The sequence below is a fragment of the Branchiostoma floridae genome, chromosome 8 (genome assembly GCF_000003815.2).
Source record: "Branchiostoma floridae strain S238N-H82 chromosome 8, Bfl_VNyyK, whole genome shotgun sequence".
In the NCBI taxonomy this organism is placed as follows: domain Eukaryota; kingdom Metazoa; phylum Chordata; class Leptocardii; order Amphioxiformes; family Branchiostomatidae; genus Branchiostoma; species Branchiostoma floridae.
The window spans coordinates 23,608,039-23,619,537 of NC_049986.1; the positions used below are offsets into that span (position 1 = coordinate 23,608,039).

Sequence of the window (11,499 nt, forward strand, 5' to 3'; positions counted from 1 at the left end):
ATACTTCAAAGACATTTCAATATTACTTCGTAACATGATAAACCGCTGACAGCACCATCAAAAGTACTTGTGTACACTACCGAGTGAGGTCCCGAGTGACTGCCGCAACGGTATAGCGTGACCCGGAAACAGTTGAACCTCGCCCACTAAGCGGACACCCCGAAACCCCCATACGGTGCGTATTTCGGCTTGAAAACAATGGCGAAACCATAGGAAAAAGCTGTCGAAAATCGGTCAACTTTGACATCAAATATATACTTTCTCGCAAAAGTCCATCGCTTGAGATTCACAAGGCAGATAGAACAACTCGTGGGGATTACGAGGACACCTTTCACAGCCTGATTTAGCCCACCGCAATTTTTTAATCTTTTTTTTATGTGACCATGTCAAGTGCCTCAAACGGGCGTCCAACACGCACGTCAAGTGAGAGGGGGCCTTTACATAGTCATATCTCTGAAACGCCGGGGTTTGTTTCACGACTCACTAAGATTTCCTGTACGCTTTGGTACAGAAGACACTAAAGTAAGGAGATTGAAACTGAGTGTTACGGGCAGTTTATCAGGAAAGTTGATAAAGTTGTGTTTTAATACTCTATCTATGTGTAGCAATTTACCAGGCATTTACCCCACTAATTGCAAAGTTAGTATATATAAAGGTAACCGTAGCACCGGTATCATTGCCTGTTATATAAATAAAGTCTTTATACCCCCCTCACATTAGGCGAAAATCGATCGGACGACGAGTCTACGAGCTCTAAATTTACGAGGAGGCATGACCCTGCTGCCGGCGAGGAAATGGCAGAGTTCCCCCCTTCCCTTCAGGATCATGCCTCCTCGTAATGTAGAGCTCGCAGACTCGTCGTCCGATCGATTTTCGCCTAATGTGAGGGGGGTATAAAGGGCATTGGATTGTGATATAAATACTTAATAGGTACTAGGGTACGATGTGGAATTCGAAGGAGGAGCCCAACAGTCTCCTCCCACCGCCTTTACCTCCCCATGTCAGGTACCAGTTTTACACCTGGGTAGAGTAAGAACAACCGTGTAAGGTGCCTTAAGGCCCCCTCTCACTTGACGTGCGGCACGCTTGCGGCATTGCTTCGTTCGTTCACTGCGGCACTGCTGTGTTAATTTCGCCGATTTTGTCTTGCACTCACACTGACGTGCGGCACTGTTGCGTTTCTAAACTGAATGAACATGTTATTGGCAATTGCAGCGTTGTCAATTTATGAAAAATCACTGTAAAATGATGAGAATGCCCAAAAATGAGATTTATAATGAAAAGATTTCCCTTATGATAATGAATTATATGATACATATGCTATAAATAACCTTGAACGACTTTTACTGTACAGGAAATGACCCAAATGAACGGACACGAACCATATACCAGATTTGAATCGATGTGTACGTTTTGCACCATGTAACGTTATGTGTAATTATGTATGTTAATATGTTTATTCACCAATTTTGCAAATTTTTAAAATGAAAATGCTTGATATTTCATACTTATTTTGTATGACGCGGAGTATTTTCATTGTCGGCGGATGGCTTGCCAGCCTATTGATGTCTAAGTCTATCATATGTGTAAAAAGTGAGAAAAATATGGCCCATCGGTTTGAATGACTGCAATTTTGTATTTTATCGGCGGCAGGCTACCAAAAATCAAAAGATGTATTTTTAAGTTAACTCTGAATACGGATACAAGGTAAGTTTTCTGGAATTCGCAGTGTTTTTACTGGATCGAAAACCACTGTAAAATTATTAGAAATGCATCTAAAATAGTTTTTCGGTGATAAAAGGATGTTTACTTTTGATTCTTGGTGTAAAATAGGCAAAATATATCCTTGATACTGTTTGGGGCATGGTGGCGGCACTGTTGCGGCACCGTTGCGGCACTGTTGCGGCACTGTTGCGGCACTGTTGCGGCATCTTGCCACTTGCGTTATTTTTAAACTTTTTAAAAAACGTCGCGCTTGCTTGCGGCACTTCTAGGTTTGCTTGCGGCACCTCTGGGTTTGCTTGCGGCACCTGTAGGTTCCGTGGCGGTACATCTGCGTTTTCGAACGCAGCAATGCCGCAAGCGTGCCGCACGTCAAGTGAGAGGGGGCCTTTACTCAAGGGCACAGGATTGGTAGGAACTCGGGATTTTAACCCAGGACCCCACTAGTAATAGACATGTCAATTGTAGCAAGCAGGTTCTAATCTTATATATTCAGCTATTTAGAATGTCCTATTAACCAGATGTTGTTTAAAAGTGTCTGTTAGAAATTTTTGAGGACTTACCTAAATATCCTTAGCACGATGTTACACAAGAATATTGAAATTGAAAATGAAAGATTGCTTCTCAGTTGGAAACAGTTTTATTTTACAGTTGTTGTGTAAAAGTCTTACAGAAATATGGTTCATCGTAGATAATATTTGCAGTGTTAAGGCACAGCAGGAGGATTTACAGAAACAACAACAATTACAATTCCCTACATTATAAACAGACCAGGGCCTTAAATGATATCGCTGCCATTTCTCCTACCTTATTCTACTGGAAGAGATTTTCACCACTGATTCTCCGTCTACCTACCGTCATAATGATAAGGTGATGTACGTTGTAATGTCAGTTATGTTACAATTTTTCATCAGAATGTTCAAACGTTTAAAAATCTCAGAAATTAAACCTGTTAACAACGGGTGCAAGTGGCAAAAGGGTAGCTGTAAGAAGACCATACCGCTATCTAAGTGTTTTGGAGAATGTTCATTTCTTTTCAAAGTTTTCTACTCCAATTTACCCCGTTAACAAACAACGGGCGTCTTGACGCTCTTTTCGGTCAGCATGGAGGCATGGCAGGAATTCATTTGTAATACATCTGGAATGCATCTGTAGTAGAAAAAAGCGCCGATACTTCATATTTCATTTACTGAACATGAATTTAGTTTCGTATCGTCCTTTTGTCGCCCTTCTTTTTAATCAACATCAGTATTTCTGCTATAAAAATTAAGAGACATCAAAGTGGTCTCCATAATCACAATGCTTCAAATAACAGCATTGGAGAAAGACTTGAATGAACAAATATAAGGATGGCTTTGCTGTACATATATTATAAGAAAAATGTCACGGTTTTCCTTACCAACCCGTGCTTGGAGAATAAGGAGCAGGAATTCTGTAAGATTTTTGACCGGAAAAAAATACACTCCTCTAAAAGCTAAAATAAGCAACGTTACATAAGCAACCCTTTATCTGTTAGATCAGTACACATCAGCGTAAAGTTACAATCATCTTCTCAAACTGATTTGCTCTTATATCATAATATCTTCTCACGTCGACCTGCTGAAGTGTGTGTGGGCGCAGTGACCGTCCGGCCGAAGTCCTCTGGCTTGATATCTTATGTAAAATCTTATATCAAGGGCAGGCTATGTTTTCAGGTAGCTGGTTGGTTCTGGCTGTTTTTTTCGTCCAGTTGCTTTATGTTAGCTCTAATCTGATAGGCTTTCTCAAGGTTATGCTTTCTTCCGAAAATAGTTTCATCAGGTTGGTAGAATATAGGATGAAGGAGAATTCTTATTACACAACCCATAGCTACTCACATTGCTTGCGTAAGCAATGTAAGTACCTACTGGTTGTGTAATAAGAATTCTCCTTCATCCGTTATGCTTTTTGCTCGCCGATTGGTTGTAGCTGTAATCACAGATGTTGCATAAGCTCGTGTAGTTCTATAAGACAGGATAACCGGCTTGCTAATTCATCCAAAGCTGTTCTTCACGTCAGCTACGTACGTCGTCATTGTCTTCATCGACAAACCTGGTATGTGACTTGCAATCTGACTGAAGATTTTTTGTTCCTCCTTTATATCCTACTCTTGGTTCTTGTCTTCATGGTCAGTTAGGTCTTTGATATTCAACCTTTGAGTCACTGAAGTACTGATAACGGTGGTAAAACGCGTACGGAGAATGCGTTAATTTGTTTTTTCATGTGCACCTGGGTTTTGCATGGTTCGGTTAATGTAAAATAACTGCTGTAAAGGCTAGGATGTATTGGTTGGTTTGTCATTGTGTTTTTCATATCTGCGGTAAAAGGGTGTGTGTGTTTGTTTGTCTTTCCGGTGTGTGGAGATGTTTTTCAAGGCTCAGTAAATGTACTGAAGTGCGGGAACAAGATGAATGAGTGAGTCAGTTTGTACTTTCTGTTGTGTAACGTTTTGTCATGGCTTGGTAAATGTAAGATATCTTCGGTGAAACGGGGGATGAGCTGATTTGTCTTTCGACTGTGCAGAGAAGTTTTTCCACGGCTCAGTAAATGTAACAAACTGTAGGAACTTATGGTGAGCTACTCAGTTTGTATTTTCTGGCGTGCAAAGTGTTTTTTCCATATGCATTGCTCGGTAATGTAGCGAGCTGTAGGAGCAGTCAGGGGGAGTCTGTCAGTTTGTATTTTCTGTTTTTTTTTCCATATACATTGCTCGGTAAATCTAACGTGATAGCTGTAAAACAGAGGATGTGCTTTTTTGGTTGTTTTTCTGTTGCGCAGAGATGTTTTAAAGGCTCGGTGGGGACAATTATGGTGACCCAGTTAGTTTCCTTTTTCTGTTCTGCACAGCTTTTTTTCACATGCATCGCTGGGTAAATGTCTGTAAAACGGAGGATGTGTTGGCTCGTTTGTCATTCCGCTGTGAACAGGTGTTTTTATGGCTCGGTAAATGTTAAGTAACCGCAGTGCGGTAAGACGGAGAGTGCACTGGTTTATTTGTCTTTCTGTTGCGCACAGGCATTTTTCATGACTCGATAACTGAAGAACATTGTAGTCACCTAACGATGGATCCTTGTAGATATGTGCATTCTATGATTCTGACAAGTATTTAAGTAGATACGTTGCACAGTGGAACCGCGGAAGATTCCCCAGTTTGTATTCGTGCCATAGAAAATACAAGGTGAATTAGTTTGTATTTTCTTCGCGTATCTCTTTAGCTCAGTAGATATGTGTGGCCCAACGTTGGGTCTCTTTCCGCTGTAGCAGCATTTGTCTGTTTACTGCCATTTACGTGTTTTCGAGTATTTCTGGCTTATTACATGTTTCTGCGCATTATAGCACTATGTCATTTTCCCATTTAGCTTCCTTTATATAAGCAACTGAACAGCGACGACATTTCTGATTCAAGCGTTGTTTTTACATTGTACTCCCCTACTTGTTTTCTTTGCAAAGCCAGCGTGCTTGCGTTTGTGTTTCTGTTGGTGCATGTGTTGCTAAGCAGCAAGCTATGAATGAAACGTTATTTGTTTTTCAAACGTTTAGCTTACTCTGGCGAGTCTTATTTCAAAAGCAATGCCATTTACTCCGGATTGATTATCTTATTGCCACGTTGTTGCTTGGCTAGACTTGCCTACTTCATTGCAGAATTTTGTAAATAAATCTGATTTTTTTTTACCTGAGTCCTAGATTCCGGTGAGGCGCTACCTACAATATGTCGATGATACTTGACTGACGTTTTCTTTTGTTGTTGTTGCTCCAGATCTAGGCTGTTTCTCTACTTCATCCCGAAGACCAAGACAGGAGGAAAGATGATTCTGAAAGCCGCGCTGTTCGTCGCCATGGTGATGGTGGTCACCGCAGCACCTAAAGATGATCTCGGGGTAAGATTTTTTTTCTTTTTTAATTGAAGCCATCCATGTGAATTTTTTGCATGAAATAGAACCAAATAGATTTTGCCTGAGAGAGAAAGGTATTTTCATGTATAGATATAATGTAACTTACAAAATGTAAGTTATGTAAGGTTATTTGCATGATGATAAAGATATCTTATGCAGCTGTGGCTTTCACACTTTTTTAAACAGGAGGACATCGAATTCGACCGCCAACAGCTCCAGACCGCCGACACTAACCAGGGCATCACCAAGCCCGCCATCCATCGTCTGGTTCGCCGTAGCGGCCTCAGCCACTTCTTCCAAATCTACGGGTCCGGTATGAACTTTATGGAATTCCTGTTGCACGTGATCCACCTCGCAACGAAATTCGCCATGAACGAAGGGCGCTTTAGAGTTACCTATGTGGACATGGCCCGAGCTCTCGAAGAGAAAGGTTCCCCTAAACCAAGGTTTTAAGCCTTCTACTAATTAAGTGCCTGAAAACGCTTTTTGGATGTATATATGAGCTGATGTAAACGTTTTTTTTTGGATCACAATAATGTGCTTAATGAATGTTCGAGGCTTCTGTAATGTGACATATGATTGTTTTCTTTGTATTGTATGTACCGCATATCATCGGTAATGATGAAAACATTCAGGCCCGTTTGTACTGATTAAAAAGAAATAAAGTGTCTGACCCAACACGATCACACATATTTCTCAAATGTTGTAGACGTAAATTATAGCGTTTATTCCTTTATATGATTTCAAACAGTGGCCTGCATATACTTACTCTTGTGTATACATATAAAACAGATGGGAATTGCTCTGGACCTGTTACATCGTTGTTAACATTTCTCAAAATATGAAGAACCAACCTGTTACGTTTGATTCTTGCTGCATGACTAGCGTTAACCAATTTAATGATATCTGATGTGTCCGCCTATATAATCACACGTGTTTCTGTTGGGAAAGATGCAAGCAAAAATAAAGGACGTCAAACTCAAATGATATCTGAAGCCTGAGGTTTTTGCCTGACAATTCCTCTTGTTATACACGTAATACGCACACACCGTGCCAGTTTGTTCACTGATACCCCCTTTCCACTAGGACGGCGCTCTCGACGCGCTCTCTCTGCGACCTCAAAATTGAATTCTATGGAAAAGAAACGATTTTTTTTTTTACACTTGGTGTGTTTTGTTGTCTTCTTAGTCACCCTTTTACGTTTCGTATGAAATACCCAGTGTGAAAGCGAAGGTTACAAATATCCTATTTAGGTCACAGTGAGAGCGCAGGGCGATCGCCGTCTAGTGGAAAGGGGCCTGAGCGCTTTTGTACCTAAATATCGAAAATATGGGATATAAGATCGGATACAGGAATAGCAAATAGGGATGACTTAACCAAATCGTCAGGGGTAAGATTCTACACATAGGAGAAGTTAGTCACTTTATGAAGTTATTTAGGTTAATGTGCCTTATGATGAGTACAAGTGCAAGGCACCAACAAACCATTTTCAACTATTTAAATAGAATTTTGAATTCTAACTTTTAAACTACGTAAGATTTGAGCCCCAAAATTGAAATATTCTCCAAAACAAAACCTTAATGTGAATGGCCTATACAACAATTTTTTTAGCATATTTGCATCACTTTTTCATATTCCTAGTGTTTGTGAACTTGTGACTTCATCAAAGCCACGTGAGCGTTGAGGTAAAAGAACCCACAAGGAAACAACAACAAAACATGTTGGCAACAATGGCATCCTCGTTTTCACAATGGGTCAATTTATTTTTACGTTTCCGAAGGAAAACGCTTTGTTTTTGCTCCCGTTTCCGATTTCTTCCGAAATTAGCCAATCAAAACTCAGATTTCGAAATGACGTCATCAATTACGCTGAAAATCGTCATGTATATTAATTGAATATTTAACTAACTGTAAATATTTAAGGTTCAAAATGTACAACACTTAACAGTGGGCTGTTGTTTTTTTGGGGTCCGGCTTTATCCCCTGTACGACAACACGTACGTTACTATGATGTATAAAGCTCACACTATATAAAATTTAAAAAAAAAATCGCCATCTATTCTTCTTGTCCCCTTTCTAGACATGTATCTTGTATATACAAGGTTTTTATTTTGCGAACATGATATCGTACATTTGACACTCGGCTTGTTTTAAAAACTCTTTTGAACGCGCGGGGCGGTCCGTGTGGGGAGGGGGACATGCCGCAAATTGACAAATATGTCGTAAACGTATATCGGTTCTGTAGCAAAATAACCTATGTGCCATGCAGGGACGGGATTACACTTAGGAATTCTCCAAGCAGAGGTTGGGTCGCTATAGCATACAGATATAGTAGTGGTCGGGATTTTTTCCGGCTTGGTCTCACAAGACATCGAATGTTTTCTTCTGTTTCTTTTCTTGCGATTTTTCCTTTCTTTCCCATCGGAAACGTCTTCGAAAATGTAGAGCTCTATCTAAAGAGTATAAAATTTATAATTATTCCATCTTAAGTTATTTTTTTATCATCGGATTGCAAAATGGATGCCTCCTAAAAAATTTAATTCAAAACAGACAGAAAAAAGAAGACCAAACAAACGTATAGTGCAGAAAACGAACAGAAACAAACACTAGCACACCACATATATATACGGAACTATCTCAGGTACGTCACTAGGAAGTTTTTAATCCCCCTGGACAATGATTTTGCCCCCCTCCCTCGACAACTTGATGCACGACAGGATTGCAGGTTCACGATTTTTTTCAATCACTGACTTTATCCCGAAAGTACTATGACACAATAAAGGGAAGCAACCGGGAAGACACAGTTAGATGAAACATTTTGATCCAGTGTTGAAAATGTAAGTCAGACAATGGTCACGACAGGTTTGTTTCGTTTTATGAACACATAGACCAGAATCTGGACATCGGTACCTCGGTTTGTGTGGACATAATTCATAAACCGGGTTACTGTTTTAGTGGTCCAATATCGCCCCTCTGTCAGCTTCTAATTCAGACCATAAAAGATGTCTTTATGGAGACACATTGTAGAAGTTCTGAAACTCTTTCGTTTACCAGAATGTTGTTTTAGCTCACGCTAACAGCCATTCTCAGCCATTGCGTAATCACCTACAATATGGGTTTCTTTATTCGTTCCAACATATTTCCTTATTCTCCATGAACGGTTCCTTACACTGAACTTAGAAATCGATACAATCTGTTAGCCTTTTAATAGATGCATCAAAAAGACAAGAAAAAGAATTCTTTCATTCCATAGATTGTTCTTCTAACTCATGCTAACAGTGCTCCTCTCTTACTGTTCAATCACTTGTAACAGAACACCTCCACACACAGTTTCTAGTGGCACAACAATTTCTTCTTCTCCTCTAACGTTTTTAGACACTTAAAATTGCGGGACCAGCACAATCTGCTAGTTTACCTCTATGATACCGTCATGATTACAGTTATGATAACGACGAGTTCTTCAGGGTCTATGTGCTATTTCTTTCCTCTCGTATTCACAGTCTGAGGTAGTGTATAAGGAGAGCTTTGTTTGTAATCCGCACCTAGGCTTCAATACAAAAGACACTGAATCTAGGAAATACTAAAAAGCTACGCAGCATCTTGTCAGCAAAGTTGGCGATGCTGTGTCTTCCCCTATGCGATGAAGTATAAATTATGAGATAGAAATTTTGAAATGATTTCAGGGTGCAAGATAGTCATATTCACCCCGAGTTTGGTAAAATTGCTCAGTTTGAAATTTTAGAGGGTTTATTTCGATATTTTCCCACAGACGTTGTATAACTTCTTTTAAAGCTAGTTTAGAACAGTTTTCGTGATTAATTGTTGCTGAAATGTGGTTGAGTTGAGTTTATTGAGTTTATTGTTATACCCTTTAGCTCATTGAGCTAATCTTACAGGGCTCATTAAAAACACACACAGTACATACAAGTTATGAAATAGATTCGAGCTGTTATGAAATAGATTCGAGTGGTTATGAAATAGATTCGAGTGGTTATGAAATAGATTGGAGCATGACAGCTGTGTTTACAGTTACAACAACAACAACTGAAATAAGATCCCAGCATAATTGTGGGCACACCAGGGCCCTTCTCTAGGCATGACATCGTCGTGATTTTTCTACCTTACCCTGCTGGTAGATATTTATATGTAGGGAGGTTTACCCATATTTACAGTTACACCGTTGAAATCACATCCAATTACATCAGCCAATCATCCTTAGATTTGTAAATGATGATTTGCGTAATGTTTTCCAATGGCCTTCAAAAACTTTATTATATAAGTTTTCTAGTTACTTGGATTTTAGCCGACGTCCGTGCTTTACAAGTCTAGTCCAACTACAGTATAAAAAAGCAGCGAGCTTACATGTGGGTACTGTAATTCTCCTCTCATTATCTTTCAATGTTTTTGATCTTCCTGTTGCAAAATATACGATAATCCCAAAATATAATCATTTAAAACACACAGAAGAAACAACCGGAACAAACGCCATTACTGGTGAGTTTTTAATCCTTCTGGTCAAGGATTTTGCCTCCCTAAATGCACAATACACGCTAACAAACTCGATAAGAAACAACAACTGAAGAAGATCTCCCTTGCTGATAACACAAGGCCCTCTCACTCAGTTATTACATACATATAACAACCTGTGAATTTTTTAACCTTCTTACGTAAGTCACTCTGTAGTTACATCACCCTTTGGTGGCTCGTAGTTGACACTGCATCACAACGCGGTCAAAGTTCATGTGTGCGTACATCTATTTATACAATAAATGCTATCGTCCCTTCAGATCATGATGTAACCAAATCTACTTGTTGTTGCTGTAGGTTTGGGTCAAACGCACTACACAGACTATTAAGGTCATATCATTCAATATTGTCAGTCCCAAAAAGTTGAAACATCTAAAAATGACAAATGACCATTGGTGCTATCAATGGACCCATAGTAAACTATAAAAGCCACATTTTCGAAGACGTTTTCGAAGGGAAAAGAAAGGAAAAATCACAAGAAAAGAAACAGAAGAAAACGTTCGATGCCTTGTGAGACCAAGCCGGAAAATATCCCGACCACTACTATATCTCTATACTATAGCGACCCAACCTCTGCTTGGAGAATACCTAAGTGTAATCCCGTCCCTGCATGGCACATAGGTTATTTTGTCACAGAACCGATATACGTTTACGACATATTTGTCAATTTGCGGCATGTTCCCCTCCCCACACGGACCGCCCAGCGCGTTTAAAGAATTTTAAAACAAGCCGAGTGTCAAACGTACGATATCATGTTCGCAAAATAAAAACGCTGTAGATACAAGACACATGTCTAGAAAGGGGGCAAGAAGAAGAGATGGCGACTTTTTTACCTTATATAATGAGTGAGCTTTATACGTCATAGTAACGTCAGATTCGAGCTACACTTTTGGAATTTTTTTTTTCATTCACTTAGAGTTCACCGCAAAACAAGGCTCGTGGAGCCAATCAAAGCGTTTTGGGTTACAATACTGTATTGTGAAGAAAGATGTCTGTTAACAGTAGACTTATTGAACAGTTTCAGATTGTGCCCCAAAACGTTTTTTAAAAAAAACATATCCATGAATGTTACCAGGACATAAAAAGACAGGCAGGCAACGTCACAGTGCTAAAACGTAGTTATGAAAATGTTTTTGTGATCAATTATGATATATAACGTAGTTCTAGGCAGTGTTTCGCAGGTGTAGTTATAGCTAAAACAACAGGAAATGAAATCCCAGATTGTTGATAAACCAACTCCATATTACTGACTGAAATCTTCCAAATGCTTACATCGATGAAGATGAGACATCCAGGTAATAAGATATGCCAAAAAAGCAGTTACTCAAGCAACTGGATAT

The 11,499-nt window shown here is 39.5% G+C and overlaps 1 protein-coding gene across 2 annotated transcripts in view; it reads left to right on the plus strand.

Annotated features, from left to right (window-relative positions):
- LOC118420723 (histone H4-like) overlaps positions 1–6,583 on the plus strand; it is a 95,962-nt gene extending 89,379 nt beyond the window's left edge. The window contains exons 1-3 of one of the 2 annotated variants that reach the window (XM_035827678.1): positions 3,687–3,795; positions 5,498–5,618; positions 5,820–6,583. In XM_035827678.1, the coding sequence (XP_035683571.1) occupies positions 5,547–5,618; positions 5,820–6,086 (339 nt within the window). In that variant the 5' untranslated portion in view covers positions 3,687–3,795; positions 5,498–5,546 and the 3' untranslated portion in view covers positions 6,087–6,583. Of the gene's footprint in view, positions 1–3,686; positions 3,796–5,497; positions 5,619–5,819 lie in introns of those variants that run through there. The other variant, XM_035827679.1, reaches the window with a different exon arrangement.
- The last annotated feature ends 4,916 nt before the right edge of the window (positions 6,584–11,499 follow it).